The sequence below is a fragment of the Hyperolius riggenbachi genome, chromosome 5 (genome assembly GCF_040937935.1).
Source record: "Hyperolius riggenbachi isolate aHypRig1 chromosome 5, aHypRig1.pri, whole genome shotgun sequence".
In the NCBI taxonomy this organism is placed as follows: Eukaryota; Metazoa; Chordata; class Amphibia; order Anura; family Hyperoliidae; genus Hyperolius; species Hyperolius riggenbachi.
In genome coordinates, this window is record NC_090650.1 from 138,023,507 (window position 1) to 138,043,762 (window position 20,256).

Consider the following 20,256-nt stretch of genomic DNA (forward strand, 5'->3'; position numbering starts at 1 on the left):
CTCCCACATCCCAAAAACATACAGATAAGTTAATTGGCATCTCCCTAAAATGGGCCCTAGACTACGATACATACACTACACGATACATATGTAGACATATGACTATGGTAGAGATTATATTGTGAGCTCATCTGAGGGACACTTAGTGACAAGACAATATACTCTGTACAGCGCTGCGGAAGATTTCCGCTCTATATAAAAACTAAATAATAATAATAATAATAATAATAATCACTAGCTCAAAATGTGTACTCAAGTTCTTCAAAATGAACACCAAAGGGTTTCACTGTACACAAAAATGTAAACAGAATACTGTACAGGTAGTCCCCGGTTAACAAACGAGATAGGGACTGTAGGCTAGTTCTTAACCTGAATCCGACCTTAAGTCGGAACGCTGTGCCTTCTCTGTCCCCGTGCTTCCAGTGTCCCCCCTCTGTCATCTCTGCCCCCCGTGCCCTCTTTCCTAATGCAAAGTATGTGCAGCAGAAGCGATTACAAGTCTCACCTATTCCTTGGCGGCTCCGGGCCAATCAGCTGCATCCTCTCTCCCTTCATTCCGCCTTCCTCCCAGCGGCTTCACTAGTAGCGTTGCGTTAATGGCGTAATCAAAAGGAGACGCCGCAGCTCCTTCGGATTGCGTCATTACGTGACGCTACTGATGAAGTATGGTCTGTGCCTGCGCAGTACGCTCCTGGTGACATCAGCAGGAGCGAGGACATGGCAACGCAGGCACAGTGGTTTTCAGACTTTAAAGTCTGAAATTCCAGAAGCGAACCGGAGGCAGGGCCTAAGCATCGGTTGTCTGCGGGGGAGCATTAAAAGCCCCGGGTAAGTCTAACTCATTTTCCCCAGACCCCCTACAGTATTCCTTTAAGTCTGTGATTGTTTTCAAACTGAAATTTATAACATGACTACATTAGAAAACCATCCACATATCCACATATGTGCCAGCACAAGCTTTTTCAGAATACAATAAATATTTGTAAAATAATTTCTATAGCCCAAAAGTAGCAAAACTCTAGTCTCCCAACACAGTATAGATATTTACTGCAGAAACAAACTGTGTGCATCACATAAATACAAACGTGCATATTCCAAAAAATGTACTATTCTAGGTCCTAGGACATTCAGGCTTACTCAGAAAAGAAATAGTGCCATGTGTAAAATGCAGAAAAAAAACAAACAATGAATCAAAAATGTTTTACTGATCTGACGTTGGTAAAGCAAAATATAATTCTAAATTTCTGAAGATCATCTTTTCTACCTGCCCTGTCATACAGAATTAGAATGATGGTGTGATCTGATATACAATGCTGCAAACTGTTCAAACTGAAAACAAAAAGAAAAAGTGTAGGGTAAAAGTGCTGTTTAGCATAAACATTCCCAAGCCTGACAATTCCTTCCCTTGCCTGCACTGAAGACAGTGTCAAAACAGTTACAGCAATATCTATGCTAACACCATAGCTGAAATGTAAGGACTTCTCAACACCCATATTCATTATTTTGCTGCAGACCAATGCGATGTTAATAACCGCAGCAATGTGAATGTTTGCAGAGCATTTACAGTACTTATTGAAACAAATACCAAATGTCCATATATGCAAGTTAATACTAATAAGGTGAGGTTTACCTTCCTCCACGAACTCCAGTTGCTCAGAGGAATTGTCATAAATAGCCTCCTGTTCATTTTCACAGTCACATTCATAGCTTTCTTCAATAAGTGGTTCGATAATGGACATAATTAGAACTAAATTATCTAAGAATCGCTGAAGAAAAAACTAGCAGAAGGAAAGCCCAGCTCATTAATAGTTAAAGGCACCTGAGGAATGGCCCCTCGGGCCACATGTATGGCACGGTGGACGGACAGCGCGAGCTCCATACGCGGGGCAGCATCCCTGTTTACTCACATACTTGCATGCAAAGGGCAATGTGATTAAACCTGAGCACTATCACCGCTGACACATATGTGTACAATACAGGCACCTGGGATCCACCCAAGGGATAAGCTGCACCTGTCTCATTGCAGTTTGCATTACTAAGTCATTTACATACTAAAAACAACCTCCAGAATAGAGAGTTGTATACAGAACACATATAAAAGCACACAGCCCTCTGTTGATGGTTTAAAAGTAAAAAAGAAAAATAAGAAAGCTTTTGAAATGTGCTGGTCACCCCTGCTGTTGTAAAGATGGTAGATTCCAGGCAAGTTTCATAGCAACCTGCAGCAAGGAAGTGCTGGCTGATACTACACCTTGCGGAGGGTGGGACAAGCAGGTTGCCTTGTGAATGATTCATTAACCCTGCAAGTTACACAGAACAAATGACATGACATTCCAGGAGTGAATAGTCAGAGCTCAGGGAAAGCTGTACGGCTAGCATTTCCTCTCACTGTCTCAGCTCATCATACAGAAAGCAGAGAAGGGATTGTCATAAACAGACGCAAATGTTCTGTCACTAAATGAAACAGTAACTAATACGTCAAAGATGCTGACTCAATAACCTGGCTTCTGCATGCTGAAATATCCAACATGGTGTCACTTTATATTCACAGCTGTTATTTAAAAAGGTAACAATTTTATCTCATCTGCATAGGGGTACAATGTAGTGCTGTGCAAGAAGACATCACTAACCAAGCTAACCAGTCAGTACTGACCCCAGATTCCAAACACCCCATACTGAGGCAACGTTTGCCTAGCTAAAGGTGGCCATACACAATTCAACCAAAACACTGAATTTTCATGTTTTGTTTTTTTTTTTATAAAAAATCGATTGCAAAGAAAAATTGCATGTCATTTTTATTTTTTAAAAATTAATAGTCTATGGTGGATTGGTTTGATTTTTCATGGCAGCATTCACACTGCAGCATTACAATCGCAAAAGCGATGAATGTAGCATTTCCGGAACGATCGCCCTGTGATTCCCATTACCAGAACAGGAAATGCAAACACAATCACCATGGACAATTGCAATCAAACAACCGCTTTAAAACCGCCACTGTTTACGGCCTTGTTCACAATACGTTCCATTCACGTGGCCGTTAGCGTTGGGCGGTTTTTGACACGTCTTTTTTTTCCCCGATTCCCGGCACTTGTGTGGGCAATTCATTTTTGTGATAAGCAGTTTTCAAAGCATTTTTCCCGAGCGTTTTTGTAATTCACTGCCTGACACAAGCAGGAAGTGAACGCTTTGATCCGGAAAAGAATAAATACAATGTATTTATTCTGAAAAACGTGATCCCTTCCATTGAGGCGGAACTACCTCAAAAATGGTCCACGCACCGCTTTGCTGCCCGCACAGCGCACGACCTGCGCCGATATGAACCTTCTCATAGACATTCATTGCACAAGCATTCGGGGGCCGTTTTTAAAAAGCGCACACGGGAGAAAAAAATGTAGAAAACGCCTGCAGTGTGAAAGAGCCTTAAATTAGTGCATTTTCATTACCATTTATCTGGCTAACCTCCAATGACCAAAGTACTAGCTGGATGCCCCCCCAAAAAAGGGACTTTTCTCACATGAAGATAACCTGTGAGTGTGTTGGGCAATTCAGCTTCCCATATACTGGTTACCAAGTGCCTTCCAATTTGGAGCATTTGTAACAGCCACATGTAAGCTTTGGACAGTTACCTAAAGCAAGAAACTTCATCACATGGCATCAGTGTGGCTGTGCTCAGACGGAGAAGCAAAAGATGCCTCTTTACTGCCTGGGCCAAGCACTAGCAAATGTCTGACTGGTGCATGGGAACAGCTGACAGACAGTGGATTCATCTTTTCTCTATCATGGTGCTATGCCACCTTCGCTCCATTCACCACTGAAGGGCACATACTCCTCCCACTCTGCACACACTCTTCATGTGTGCTCACCCATTGGAATGTCCAGGAGCCTTGGCTGTGAGCATCCTGGGCATGTGCAGTTATAAATGTTTCCACACCACCCATGACCAGAACACTCCCACCCACAGTTGATATGCACGGTCATTTAGAAGTGGGATAGAAGAGGGCATGTTGAGTGGACAGAACATGCACCCTTGTGCTCACAGTTCAGATGAAGCTTTGAATGGGGGACATAACTCCGAAAACAGAAGGAACACAGGTGAAGCTGAGAGGTCATGGAGTTTTATGACGACACTGAAGAAGCCTCTAGAAAAATTTGTCTCAGTACCATGAAGTTATTTCAGCAGCATTTCTATCCTTGAAATGCTGCATTTGGCTGTTTTCTAACAGTGTGTAAGCACAACACTAACTGAATGCCATGAACATCCGTTTGTTCATCTTCCAACGTTACCACATATTTCTGTAAGCAACATTTTCCAGTTTCCTGTCTGTGTGAATTAACTATAAGAGCAGATGTTAATGACTCTGTGTTCTGTTAAAAAAAAAAATGTACTTCTTTAATGTTTATGTACATAACAAAATTCCACAGACACAGTTTTGTGAGAAAACCATGTCCCTATTATGCAAATTTCAGGAACAATGGCTGAACTACACTGGAGGAAATGATAGTAAATAGAGATACTGTACACATAGTTTTGTTTTTCTCAATTTACACTCAGGTAATATTAGGTGGCAACATCAGCTTCTGAGAACTAGACCCTGAAGGGAAATACTGATGTCTGGACAAAAGAGCAGAGCAATGTCCTCATAGAATACAATTTTGAAGAGGGATCAAATAACACCTGATAGGTCTCCATTAAGGGCTGCTTTATACTGAGTGTGTTGCACAACTGATGCGCAGTGCATTAGAATGAATTTTCTGTGTTTTTCTATGGCTTGTTTCACACTGGGGCACTCCTTTGCACATTCTGTAAAAACAAGATGATAACGAAAGAGTGGAAAAGCCGCATCATGCAATAGGTGTGTGCTGCAACACAGTGAAGCTCACAGTACATAAAAGTATGCTTCACTGAAACTGTAAACCTGCATGACGTGCAGTTAACCAAAGCATGTCTCACAGTATTTTAATGGATTCCACTACACTGCAGTGCTAACGCAGCAGTGTGAATGTACCATATCAGTAGAATCACATGGTGTTTGCTATGTTATACTGCAAGACGTAACGCAACGCCTCAGTGTGCAAGTAGCCTAAGGGCCGATTCACACTACAAGAGCTTTTTAAGCGCTAGCATTTTTAAAAGCTCTTGCTAATGCAAAGCTATGGAAAATATTTACAAAATCACATCGCTCCAGTAGAGTGAATTAGCCCTAAGGGTCAGTTCACAACTATAAGTTTCATCTGAAAGATTTTTAACCCCTTCCAGACCACCTAAAGCTGATAGGCGTCAGGAAGGCGGCACCCCAGGACCGGCTAACACGGAAAGGTGTCAAGAGCGGTAGGCAGAGATTAGCGAGGCTCATGTGCATCCCTGCTTGAGTGATGGAGCTCTGCTCCGTCAGTCTGCCAGCGGTGATCGCCGCTAGCAGACTGAAGAAAAAAGAAACTGGCTGTTTCTTTTGTTTGTACAACGCTGCGATCTACCGCAGCGCTGTACTGGGCACAGCCGTTTCACTCGGCTGCCTCCTGGAGCGGCTCTGATCGCGAACCTCTCTCATAGGCTGATGCCTATGAGAGAGGATTGCCCTGATTGGCTGGCGGAGTGGGGGGGGGGAGGGGGAATAGTAATTTTTAATAAAACAAAACATACACACAAACACTTTTAAAAAAAGTAAGAGCCCAAGATCAGAGCGCACAAACAGAAAGCTCTGTTGGTGGGCAGAAAGGGGGGGGGGGGGGGAATCATGTATGTGCTGCTTCGTATGGCTCTGCAGTGAGCTATTAAAGCTGCAGAGCACTTAATTGTAAAGAAAATTGCCTGGTCACTAGGGTGGGGGAAGCCTGCGGTCTTGAAGTGGTTAACAGCGCACTACTGCATGCATTTTGTGTGTGCTTGGATCCAATACATACAAAAGTGCAAGAGAATGCACAGCAACTGGCAGAGAAGCACAGAACGACTCACCAGCTGCAACACATGGAGGACCTATGCTTACTCCCAACTTACAGGGCCACCATATTGTCTAACACTTTGATAACTGAAGTCTCCCTCTCCTCCAGCAATCTGCTTGTTGTGTTCTGGGGCTTCTGCTGAACTTTTGGAAGTTAGGTCTGTTTATACTGTGAAAGTGAATATGAGCCCATTTTCTAAACAATGCAGAGTCTGTATAGCACCACGCCCTTTATATTTCAATATAATTGTTAGTGATGCTTATGGAACCTTCCTCTTTTTTCTTTTTAGAGGAACTGGACTTTTGGCTGCGCTACTTGGGACTCTCCATGTCATCATGGTAACATTAAACGGCTTTGCCAGCTGGCGAGGTAAGCTGCTACTGCGCAAGCATGTGGCCACGTGCTCGGGTTCACGCTCCTTATGTGAGCGGCGCAGCTGCACACTCCCGCAGTAGCCGCCAACCTCGCCGGGTCAGCATCTGCTACAGAGGGGACCCCGGGCTACCCACTGACCGCTTAGCTGCGGCAAGGGACACAAGCTTTCAGGGGCTGGAGGAAGTCCCAGGTAAGTAAATCTTTTTTTTTTTTTTTTTTTTTTTTTTTTTTTTTATTTGCCCGATATTTCCCTTTAAAGGGACACTTACGTCAAACAAAAAAAATGAGTTTTACTCACCTAGGGTTTCCAATAGCCCCCTGCAGCTGTCCGGTGCCCTCGTTATCTCCCTCCGATCCTCCTGGCCCCGCCGGCAGCCACTTCCTGTTTCGGTGACAGGAGCTGACAGGCTGGGGACGTGAGTGATTATTCGCGTTCCCAGACACATTAGTACCCTCTATGCTGCTATATGGTATAGGATATATGCTATAGCAGCATAGATGGCACTATTGTGGCCAGGAACGTGAAGAATCACTCGCGTCCCCAGCCTGTCAGCTCCTGTCACCGAAACAGGAAGTGGCTGCCGGCGGGGCCAGGAGGATCGTAGGGAGATGGCGAGGGCACCGGACAGCTGCAGTGGGCTATTGGAAGCCCCAGGTGAGTAAAACTCATTTTTTTGTTTGACTTAAGTGTCCCTTTAAGGTGGCCTCATTAGTAAAAATTGACACCAATATATTCCTCGCTTCCATATATCCACACAGTGTAATCAGAGTGTTTCATTCCAACCACTTATGCTGGATCCACACCATACAATTTTTCAGCCGATTTACTTGCCTGATCGATTATTTCCAGTATGTCCGATCTGAGGATTGATCAATTTTATGAGCAATTTTATGACAGAATTCCGTTCGTGTTTATGGAAATCGATCATAAAATCGACATTGGACATGCTGGAAATAATCGATCGGGCATGTAAATCAGCCGTAAAATTGTATGGTGTGGATTCAGCATCAGGCACCAGTGACTAGATAAATGATAACGGTTATCATTTATATTGACAGAGAGATAAGAGAACATTGCAAGTTGTTTCAATTGTTCTAAATGTTTTTATGTCCTTCATTGCTTATGTGTTCTGTTATCATGACAATCAAAATATTTCCACAGCTAATTAGAGCACCAGTGCTCCTTGGAACCAAAAATGCATATAATGTAATGGTTTTATTGTTTGTAATAACATTTCCATGCTAAGGCTGGAAAACGTATTTGTAACAAACACAAAAAAAGCAATGCAATGAAGCTAGGAATTTAAAAGTGAAACAAGCAAATGTGTAAAAATACATAGGGTGAATGGTAATTTACAACTCACTTGATAAGAGTGGAAGAAGACTCTTTGTAACTGTAGTACTTGCAACTGTTTCAGGTTGCACTCCAGGGGGTTTCTGGATACTGGAGCAGAGGCATAGATAGCAGTGTAGGCATAGGAAGTAATTGGGCTTCGGTTTCAGAAAGGAAAGAGAAACAATAGAACCTGGCTTTAACTATATAACCCTAAACATATAATCCATCATGCAAAGAACAGAGAAAAGTGAAAATGTTAACGTAGATCATTCAGTTCCACTCAGTTTGCCTACTTTGTACAGCACCATGGAGAATGATGGCACTATAGAAATCAATAAGAAGAATATAGTTATCCGAAGTAAGTCAGACAGACAGACACAGAATATTTATATCACGCTTTTCTCCTGGCAGACTCAAAGCGACAGAGTTGCAGCCACTAGGGGCGTGCTCTATAGGCAGTAGTGTTAGGGAGACTTGCCCGTGGTCTCCAACTGAATAGGTGCTGGTCCAACCTCGTTAGTGAAAAATACTGGAGCAATCGTCTCCAAATAGCTCGAGTCAGATATCCAGTCATGTTATGGTGACATGGACCAGAATGAACCAAAAATCCTGTGTAGCTGATGGGAAGTCAATTAAAATTGTTACTCTTTGTAGTAATGTGCTGCTCAGGACAGCAGAGAAGGATTGCTCTGCCAACAGTCTGGGTGAAAATATCCATCCGGCACAAAAGTATATGCGATTAATAAGTTTATCAAACTTGATCAGCAATGACTGGTCTACATTGATCAATCCAGGTACATTTTATTAAAGGGGAACTGAAGAGAGAGGTATATGGAGGCTGTCATGTTTATTTCCTTTTAATCAATACCAGTTGCCTGGCAGCCCTGCTGGTCTATTTCTCTGCAGTAGTATCTGATTAAAACCAGAAACAAGCATGCAGCTAGTCTTGTCAGATCAGACTTATAAGTCTGAACCACTGAAACACCTGATCTGCTGCATGCTTGTTCAGGGGCTATGGCTAATAGTATTAGAGGCAGAGGATCAGCAGGGCTGCCAGGCAACTGGTATTGCTTAAAAGGAAATAAACATGACAGCCTCCATATACCTCTCTCTTCAGTTCCCCTTTAAGGCATGGAGTACACATAAGAATCATGCGCACTTTTCCACACATGACAAAACAAGCTGTTCCGCACTGGCCATTGTAGTCAAGGGTCTTCTCATGAATCGCATATAGTTTGCGTTTTGGCTTTTTGCCACAACTAATTTCACACAGCACTTTGCTTTTTACACATTTCTGAACTAAACACATTGCGTCGAGCGCCAATCATGCTGATTTCTGCTAAGGACAGACTTGTACAAATGAAATTCTCTTTTTCTTAGTGCCTCTTATCCAGCAAAGCATTCCTACAATATTACCCAGGCAGGGTCTATAGAATTTAACATAACTACTTCTCTTGTAGTCGCTACTTATACCAAAGAGATTCTAATTATACCTTTAACCTCAACTGAAAAGAAGGATGAGAAATTCAGGAGAAGAAATAGTAGTGAATATGTGCAACCATCTCAGCTAAAGTGGAGTACATCAACAAAAAACTGCACAGGCGTCACTTTTCTAGTTAAAAAAAAAACAAAAAACAGTCCTGGCTCACAGGTCTTAGAAACTTCTAAAGTGGTAGCTAAGGTGCTAATGATGATAACAGATCACGCGCTAAAATAGCTTTCTTTTACAAGATACTTAAAAAAGACAAGACGGAGTCTATATGTGCCACGTGGAGTACTGGGGAGGTCCCTTGGGAGATGAGAATGGGGGAGCTGACAAACATATCATAGGACAGTTATCGCACCTCGGGATAAAATAACGTAGGTTAAGTGGTTGCACCAGACATATCTGGTACCGACGAAATTAGCTAAGATCAGCACTTTGCATGACACCAAGTGCTTTAAATGTAGTATGGAGGGAGCGAACTTCATGCATTTGTGTTATGTTTTGCCCGTTGCAGGGATATTGGAAATCTGTGGTTCACGTCTTACAATCTAATCTTGGTCTTACTGTGTCCTTATTAATTTATCAATGTATGCTGGGTGTCTTCACTGATGTGTCATTTAAAAAGCACAAAAAAACTACTTATTTTTTATGTCAGGAAAACATTACTAATAAAGTGGAAGTTACCAGTGATCCCTGCTCTTAATGAATGTAAACATTTGATAAATGCTTATTTACCTGTATATAAAATGACATATCAGACAAGAGGTCATCCAGCTATTTTTTAAAAAAGTTGGGATGGTGGATTGAGAACTTCTCAACAGTGATACCCAATCAAGACATTAAGAATCAGAATCTTTATTGTTCGCCAAATGCGACCGACGTCGAACCCGGAATTGTTTGTAGTTCACATGGCAACGGCAACAGAGCAAAGACAGAATTTGACAAGAAGACATCAACAATATATACAGGCATTCAAAAAAAACGGTCGATGCCATGCAACATGCAGATTAGCCCATGAGCAGTCACGAGCCTCTCGAGGTTGTGGAGTCGCGTTGCTCAGCGATTACTAGAAGTGCATTAGTGTGACGGCTGGGTTTTAAGCTGGCCAGGGTACAAGAGTGCCAAAGCCAGGCATTCTTACACCAAGCATATTTGAGCTGAGCGGGTCTAGAGTACCACCGAGGAGCTGGAGTTCAGCAGGAGGGCTGCATGGGGAAAAAAGGTGTCCCTTTGCTTGTTAGTTTTTGGGTGGATAGACCTGTAGGGTCGGCCCGATGGAAGGAGCGCCAAGAGTTTTGAACAGGGAATTCCTCTCCCGTGTTTACCTACGAGTTAGCGACAAGGCTTGTCGCTAAACTCGGGAGGCTATAGCGCGGAGATTGGGGGGCAGTGAGCAGCGGTTGGGGGACACAGAGCCATGTCATTAGGCAGAGGACATGCCTCTGTGTCCCATCTGCCCCCCAAAGATCCACCTTGGGCTCTCTAAGCTAAAAAAAGCATCTCTTTTGATAGTAAATTAAAGAATTGGACAAAGCACCATACTACCAGAATAAACATAATAAACATCCCAGAATGTACTGATGACTCAACAAAGAAAGGACCCTAATTACAGCACCAAACTGGTAGAAACCATAAAGCATTAGTCCACAGCATCATAAAAAACTAAATGAAATATCATGGTTCTTAGCAGAAATCTGTTCCACCATTCAGCAGCTTGCAATACCTTTTTGCTCCTCTCACTCCAGGCTATGTGTAAGGCCTGTTTTACACTTACATGCTAGCATTCAATGAAAACCGCAGAACGAAATTACAAATCGGTATTGTGATTTGCAGTGTAAAAGAAGCCTTAAGCTGGTTTATCCCAGTGCACAGAGCTAAGAAATGCATCACAGACCAGCAAACCCTACCCATATCAAAGCAAACAGTGATTGCCCACGCCTTCCAAAACAAGCCTGTGGGCTGAGACACACCGGAAAAGCTCTCCAAATGCTAGAGGTTTCAAAAGCTCTTCCTAATGTAATGCTATGGTTTTTTTTTTACAAAATCTCATCGCTCCAGTGTGCATAGACACGTAGGATAACATTAGCAGGTTTCAAAAACTCAAAACGCTCTGAAAAACTCCTCTGGTGTGCACCAGGCCTGTATGAGGATCGCTGATTACACCTAGAAGCATTACTGACCATTTCTGTGCAAGTCCCCAGCACACAGAATTATCAGAGTGCACTGTCTTGTTTGATTGACAAGCTATTTACACTGTGACATTAAGTAGCCATTATGCAAAAATAATCAATTGGCTACTCCAGATCGTTCAATATAAGAGTATATTGTAATATAATCTTATTAAAGCGGTTTAAAACCCTGACATAATATTCAATAAAAACAGGTTTACCTACTTTTTATATGCCATATGGTTATCATATTTGCATTTGTGCATACGTATTATTATTCATTTAGAAGTTATAGGTTTACAAAAGTACAGTTTTTTTGCTTTGTGAGCTGACTTTGCATTTCATTAATAACTGGTTTTATTCATTGCTGTTTTGCAGGCAGACATGCTTTCAGTGTCTCTCTGGCCTGGTGCACACCAGAGGAGTTTTTCTGAGTGTTTTGAGTTTTTGAAACCTCCTGCCAATGTTATCCTATGTGTCTATGCACACTGGAGCGATGAAGTTTTGTAAAAAAAAAAAAAAAAAAAAAGCCATAGCATTACATTGGGGAGAGCTTTTGAAACCTCTAGCGTTTGGGGAGCTTTTCTGGTGTGTCTCAGCCTGCTGTCTCTAGCAGCTTCTCCACAGTCAGAGAATGTGTCACATTCCTCACTTGATACATTTAACTAAACACAAGTTAACATTATCTAAAGTTCGGATGTCGTACGTCGGGCGCGCTCACATCACTGCGCCCGGCGTACGCTCAGGAGGATGCCGGGACCCAGTACGCGGCTGGAGGAGTGCTAAAGGCTGCGCAGTCGCACTCGCGGCCAAGCGTACTGCGCAGCCGCGGCTCAACTCAGCGGCCATCTTTTGAATGGAATGACGATGCGACCTGTTCGGTGGGGTCGGGACCAGACCTGGGGGCACTATAAAGAATGGATTGACGGAGGAACGGAGCGGAGGGCGCAAATGGCGTCCTCTATAGATTCTGCAATCATAAAGGTAAAGAGTGATTTTTATCATTTTGGCCTCAGAAGTCTTTTAAGGTGCCCATAAACCTGACTATTATGGGCAGATTTGACAAAGAGACAAATTTATCTCTAATCAAATCAGATTAGACTAGAGATAAATTTGTCTCATGTTGAAGCTGCCTATACACTACAGGCGGATTCCCGTCAGATTTCAGCATGAAATCTTCAGGGAATCGTCTGAGCCTGCCGAGTCCGCACCGCCGCTGCCGCCCTAATGTATAAATGTGCCCCCCCAGTGTGTGCATTTATACATTACCTGTCCTGTAGCAGCCTCCACACAGTGTCCGTCCATCTCGCCGCATACACGCTAGCGGCACATAGCGCCTCACGTCAGGCTAGCTATGTAGCGTGTATGCAGCTGCCTGGTGAGATGGACGGACACCGCATGGAGGCCGACACCGGACAGGTAATGTAAAAATGCATACACTGGGCACACTTATACATTGCAGCTGCAGTGGCGGGGGATTTGTCGCTCGTTCTATAATCGCCCGCAATTGCAATCAACCATGTGACCAATTTCCGTCCCGAAATTGGTCGCTTTGTCGATCGGGTATGCACTTGGCGGCACCATTTTTCATTCAACTCAATTATAATAATCGAATTAGATGGTCGATCGGCCGCCAAGTCGCCTGATGTATGGCCACCTTATCTCTTCCTGCACTAGAAACAAAATGAGACTCATATCTGTGCTAATAATGTTTTATTTCTTATCAGTACTACACATACAATCATATTATAAGATTATTTTCACTTCAGATTCCCTTTAACTGGAAGAATTTGATGACTGACAGAACATGACATAGATAAACATAACTAAGGGACATATTTATTTATTCCGGAGACGGAGCCTGAGAAACTGTGTATCTCAAGAGTTCACTCAGATCCATAGGATGGGTTACAGTAATTGAGATGCATTAACAGGTAGGAGACATAAGGAGGAGGACCTTGCCTGAAGGCTTACAATCTAGAGGGAGAGGTAGGGACACGAAATGTAGGGGACCAGAGTTCAGATGGGGGTTTAGAGCTCCAGTGAGGGGGTGTAGGTCAGAGTGAAAAGGTGAATTTTGAGGGCCTTTTTGAAGATGTTGAAGGAGGGGGAAACCCTAATGGGGGGAGATAGGGAGTTCCATAGTGTTGGAGCAGCTCTTGAGAAGTCCTGGACACGTGCATGGGATTGGGTGATACGGGGGGCAATCAGGCAAAGTTCACTGGAGGACCGGAAAGAGAGGCTAGGCGTGTACCTCTGAGAAAGATTGGAAATATAGGTTGGGCAGGTTTTGTGGAAGGATTTGTAGGCCAGACACTCGAGGCTAATAACATGTAAACACGTTGATTCCCAATGTGCCAAGTACAAGACAAGGGCCCTTATTCAATTCACTTTTTCTCTTAAGTTTTCTCCTAGGTGATATTTTCACACTTTATCAATAAAATGCTGTTTAAAGAGAATCTGTATTGTTAAAATCATACAAAAGTAAACATACCAGTGTGTTAGGGGACATCTCCTATTACCTTCTGTCACAATTTCGCCGCTCCCCGCCGCATTAAAAATAGTCAAAAACAGTTTTTAAAAGTTTGTTTGTAAACAAACAAAATGGCCACCAAAACAGGAAGTAGGTTGATGTACAGTATGTCCACACATAGAAAATACATCCATACACAAGCAGGCTGTATACAGCATTCCTTTTGAATCTCAAGAGATCATTTGTGTGCTTCTTTCCCCCTGCAGCTCACTGAAGAGTTACAAGCTGATTGTTTGTTTCTTCTTGCAGACAGCTCTGCTCGGTGTCTGTAATTCTGCAGTATGTGACTCATCAGTATGTGAACAGAGGATTTATCCAGCTTGTAAAAGATAAGAGAGCAGAGAAAAGCTGGCTAATGTAAATAACACACACACACAGGGGAGTGTGCATAGAGGGGGCGTGCATAGCAGATCACACTGAAGAGTTGGCAGCCTTCCAGACACAGGACGACAAGTCTGACAGGGGAAAGATAAGTTGATTTATTACAGAGCCGGTGATAGTTGAAAGTGCTGCAGTAAGCCAGAGCACATTATAATAGGTTTAGGAACCTGTAGGATGGCAGAAAACACAATGACATTTTTGTTACAGAGTCCCTTTAAGCCACCAGCAAGCAAGACAATACTCAAAATAACTGACAGTACGTTTGGTACTTTTTCAGTTTCAGAGTGCTAAAAAGTTATTTTAAACAAAAGATAACAATTGTTGAGTAATTTCTTGCTTGGTGGGAACTTCAAAAGTATTTTCTTGATAAGTTTTGAAAATATCGATTTGGAGAAAAAGAAGGATAAATGTTAAGGCTAGGTCCACACTAGGCACGGTTGCAGGACGGACGCTGCAGTCCAGGATCAGGGGAAGTACCACCAGACCGCAAACTGATCAGTTTAAAAAAAAAAAAGTGCATTAGTTTTGCATCAGTTTCCGTTCAGTTTTTTACCCCAAAAAACAGACAGAAAGCGTCTATCATTAGGAAGGTAATGGGAGGATTTTTTTGGGCCAAATAAAGTTCAGGCTATCCGTTTCCTCATCAGTTTTTGGTGCTATTTTGCCTGTGGAGATGGAGATGTGTTTTCTCATTGCTTTTCACTACCCATCCGTGTATTCCGTGGTCCGTAAAAATGCAGCAATTCCGGACCTTCCGTTCAGGTTTTGAAAACGGGTCCCAGCAAACGCAGACTGATCCGTTTTTTTTTTGGGTGAGGACGGCGGCTATTTCTAACATTAGTATCCGGGACTCAGTTTTTCATCAGGGCTGAAAAACGCAGCCACGGATACGTTTCCGGACCTAGTGTGGACTAGCTCTTATAGGAGGCAAAACCAGAGCACTAAACACTACATTTATTTAAAAGAACTTCAGGGCAAAATACATGAAAATATATACTGTATTATTTCCATACACAAAATGAATACTGTTAAATGAACATATTCCTGTACTGTTCATCTACCACTACCCCCCCCCCCCATCCCCCCCCCAAAAAAAAGAAGAAAATCAACATAAACCAATGGGATTACATTTTGTAAGGGGGTTATTAGCAGCTAATACTCCAGGCTAGGGTTTATTGGACTTGTGGTACTGAGGTCAGCAAGCACTTGGTAAAAGCAGCAGCATCCTCCAAATAACCCTGAAACTATGATGGGGCAGTAGTGATAGAATAAAGATATCATCAAGATATTAGAACCATTTCATGATATTAGAACCATTTCATGTACTTCTATAAAATGTGATTAAACTCCATATTAACTGGAAAAAAATCAATAAGATATCACTTATTTAGCTTACCTATCCTGTTTTAAGTGTTCACTGTCAGATTTAGCAGAAATGTGATTAAAAAGAAGAAAATAATATTTCTGCTGGTTTCCATCTTTACTGTTTCTCTGTTAAAAGTGACATCACTTATGCCCTTTTCTTGTTCCTTCTTTTTCTTCTCAACCTAGCTCATTGTTAATTCTCCCTCCCCACAGCTTACTGCCCCCCCCCCCCCCCCCCCCAGCAAATATCACAGACAACAGGCCTACATCACTGTAAACTCTTCAAAGGGAGGGAGGCATTCAATTATGTCCAGGTCATAGTATACTTATCTTTTCCAAAATAAGAAGCTTAATGTTATTTGCATGACAAGTTTGATACTGTAGCAAAAAAAAAACACTACACAATCCCGCTGGCACTGCACAGCTTTTGCAGTTATTATTTATTGTATATTAATTATAAAGTGCCAACATATTATGCAGTGCTGGACAATAAAATATACAATGATATAAGGATGACAGTTATACAAGGCAAACAGGGCACAAGATACATGATCATGCAATTTTGAGTTGGTTAGGTAGGCCCAGCAATACAAGTATGAGGCTGTCATAAGAAAAAAGAGCACATGATCAGGTAGACTACACTAGGAAAGGGAGGACCTTGCCAAACACTAGGTAGGGCTGTGGAATAAATATTCAGTAGAGAGTTACTGTGTGGAAGGGGGTGGGTAGACCATCTTAAAAAGGTGGGTTTTGAGGGCTTGCTTGAATGTGTTGAAGGAGGGAGCAAGTCTGATGGACATTGAAAGGGAGTTCCAGAGGGTGGGGGCGGCTCTTGAGAAATCCTGCAGGCGTGCATGGGAGTGGGAAATGCATGGGGAAGTGAGGCGAAGGTTGTTGGAGGACCGGAGGGGACGACCTGGTGTGTACCTGTGAATAAAGCTCAGAGATGTAGGTAGGGCAGGTTTTGTGCACAGATTTATATGCCAGGTTTTGAATCTTGAAACTTATCCTGAATCGAATAGGAAACTAGTGCAGGGATTTATAGAGGGCAGATGTGGATGCAGAGCGTGTACAATGGAGTCTTGCAGCCGCGTTCATAAGTGATTGAAGGGGGGCAATGTGTTCCAAGAGGAGGCAAGACAGGAGAGAGTTACAGTCATGAATGTGGGAGATGAGGGCATAGATGAGCAGCTTGGTTGTGTCCGGGGTTAAGAAGGGGCGGATCTTGGAGATATTATGGAGGTAGAAATTGCAGGGTGAAGGAGAGGTCAGAGTCCAGGGTGATGCCCAGACAGAGGGCCTGGGAGGTAGGGCAAATGGTTGTGTTGTAGACTGTGAGGTGGATATCTGGGAGGGATGCAGCAGCGTAGGGTGGAAAGATCAGGAGCTCAGTTTTGAAAATGGGGAATATTTAGGGACCCATTTTAGAAAAAAAAGGGGGGGGTTACATTTTGTGAGTCACTTTTTTTTTTTTTTTTTTTAGCAATTTTATGTGGTGGATGTTACTTACAACCCCCTTTTAAATTAGGTGGCACATGGCATCAAGAAGATAACTCTAAAATGCAACTATGTTTCCATATATGCAATGTTTTCATACACGTCTATTCAGAAACACGCATAAAGTATTTAATTTTCAAGTTAAACTTCACCATAAGAATTGAATCCGCTGCATGCTGTGGCCTGGTTCACAGAAGTGCTGCCCCACTGTAATGTCCTCATTATTATCACTGAATTTAAAAGCAGTGATGATTCATTCAGTGCCTCTGATCATAATGCACATATATCTTGTATTATGTTACCCATTCACAATTTAACTTTTTATTAGCCGTTAAGATGTATTTTTATTTTTCCGTTCTTCCTACAATTATGTTGTGCTCATCTACAACCCCATTTGCAGCTGGGATGATGTGTACAATGTAAATAAAATGTGACAATATGCAACTCATTTAAACCCAAATGCTTGATTCAAATGGCACAAAGATAATAGATCAGATGTGAAAATTAGGAATTTTATGGCTAGGTTCACAGTGGGAACAGAAAAGTCGAGCCATACTTGCTGCATACAGTGAAGCATACAATCAATGAAAAGTATGAATCACTGTTAACACACGTGTGTTGCGGTAAAGCACTGTATGCAGTGTATTAGGATGCTGTACGATGTTTGAACCGCACCACACTGGCCGCACTGTGAACATCGTATAGGTGGTGCATTGCTGTGCGATGGCCCACATTACAATGTGTCGCAGCATTATTGTTTTATAACAATTTATGCTAATTTTAAATTTAATGCTAGCAGCACAATTCAAATTAGACACTTGGATATAAAAACAATCTTTGAGAGACTCTAGGAAGTAAAGAAAGGGAAAAGGAAAAACCACCTCGTGAATTACTTCAGAGGCAAATAACGCAATCATTAAGAAAGTATTTACAGAAAACAAAAAATTCTGTTTCAACATTTGCTTTGTTGTCTTTGTACTGTTTCAATTAAATTGGGTTCACACAGTTTGCAAATCATTAGGGATGGTCAATGAGATGCAAATAAATTCTGAACTGATGCAGGATTTTGAAACTGTATGCAGCTTGAACGTGCGCTAACCAGAAAAAGCCAAGGCGGGATTTGATTGGTTTATTTTTAAGCTGCATAAATTTGCAGCCAAAATTTGCAGAAACCTGTATCAACTCAGAATTATTTGCATCACACTGACTATCTCTACAAATAACTATAGTCCATGTTTATTTACAATTTTTAGTGCCAGAACCTGTTTTTTGGGGAAATTACCTGTTTTTTTTTGTTTTGGTTTTTTTTTTTTTGGGGGGGGGGGAGGGGGGGATGTTACTTATAGTGGACCTGAACTCTTGCACTGGACAAAAGGAAAACAAAGAAATGCACTCTGTATGTATTTTGAGAGTTTGGATTGTCTAATTCCACCTCATTTGTGTTTAATCACTAGTTGTAGTTTGATACCTTCCCTGTGTCACATTACTGCCTATGGCAGATAAGCAGATAAGCCCATTTAAAAGCACAGGCTGTAAACAATATGTATGCTTCCATGAATCCGGAAGTAGAAACAGTGCAGATTTATTTTAGGATTAGTATCTGCTGTAACAAAGAAACGTTCTTTGTTTAAAGCTTATTATGCTGTTGTGTATATTTTAGAGTAGAGAGGACATTCTGAGTTCAGGTCCGCTTTATGAGGTTTACAAATGTAAAACAATGAAGCAGTGCGCTTACAGGCACATCATAGTAAAAGCAAGAGGAGGGTAATGTACACAGAAATTCCCCTGCTGTATGTTACATATGTTTGATGAAATCAAAGCTTATGGAAAGGTTGCTATACATAAAAATACAAAAAATAAATAAATAAATAAAGTGTAGCAGCAATCTGCAGTTTTTATAATGGAATTACATTGAATGACACCATCTCTGCCTCATAATTATCAGTGAGAACTGCAGTGAGGGGCCTTCCCAGATCAGAACAGCCATGTGTTTCTGCTGTATTAGTGGGATATGCACTGTTCCAGAACCATTGCAGATGGCAGAAGTCTTCTAAGGTGGCCATAGATTTGCAGCAGATTTGACCATCAGATAGATTTCTGTCAGATGCCTGTCAAGTCCAATCTGACAGGAATCTATCTGATGTGTGCCACACACTAGGAACAGATTTCCAATAGATTTCAGAAAGAAATCTATTGGAAAACTATCTAAATGCATTATTGGACCATTAGATCCAATGCAACTCTATGGGCCATCAATCGGCTACCAGCAGTAGATCGACCTAGATTTTCCATCCTGTCAGATAGATCAAATCGTTCAAAATCGGCCACAAAACGATCGAATGGGGAATTTGATAGAATCGATTTCTAATCGATCAATTCTATAGAATTTATCGATCGGTCGATGGCTGAAAATCGACCAGTGTATGGGCCCCTTTACATACAGCTGTAGCTTACCTTCACCATTTGATCAAAACCTCTCATGTTTGACTTTCTGGCACTACAGTTCAAACCAGGATACAGACCGTGGGAAACACATAACAGAGTATAAAAAACAAACTTAAAGCAGACCTGAACTCAGAACTTCCTGAATTCAGAAAGAAAGATAAGCAACAGCATAATCACCTTTACAGAAAAAAACATTCTTTGTTACAGCTGATGCAAATTCTGCAATAAATCTGCAGTGTGTCTACTTCCTTCTTTCATGGAAGCAGACATAGGATTAACATCCCATGTTTACAAATTAGCTGTTCCGCTATGGCAACCAGCTTACTCAGCCGAGATCAAATTACAACTTGTGATTAGTGACAGATGAGGGAGTGCATTTCTCTATGCTTTCCTTCTCTCCTGTGCAAGAGATCGGGTGAACTTTAAGACAGATACCTGTGATTGTTTTTTGCTTTTATTGATAAATCAGGATTTCTAGCCAATTATGGCAGCAATCACCATACCCATTTGTACACCCTTAGTGCAAATAGGACTATTATATACCCATGACATGAAGTGGTTAGCATGTGATGAAACTCCCCCCACAGATGCTACAGTGTAGAGTTTTAGGTTTTAGAAAGTTATGGTTGAGGTTGACTTGCAAATTCGTATATCTCGATGGATGATGTTCCTTGCTGCTCCGTTTCCTGGCAATAAAGGGAGGTAATGCAGTGAGGTGGTAGTTGTTCCA

The 20,256-nt window shown here is 42.0% G+C and overlaps 1 protein-coding gene across 8 annotated transcripts in view; it reads right to left on the reverse strand.

Moving 5' to 3' along the window:
* TRAK1 (trafficking kinesin protein 1) overlaps positions 1–20,256 on the reverse strand; it is a 318,154-nt gene that overhangs the window by 115,646 nt on the left and 182,252 nt on the right. The window contains exon 1 of one of the 8 annotated variants that reach the window (XM_068236309.1): positions 1,631–1,968. The exons of the other annotated variants lie outside the window; for them this stretch is intronic. Coding sequence (XP_068092410.1) covers positions 1,631–1,739 — 109 coding nt within the window. The 5' untranslated portion in view covers positions 1,740–1,968. Of the gene's footprint in view, positions 1–1,630; positions 1,969–20,256 lie in introns of those variants that run through there. 8 annotated transcript variants of the gene reach the window in all.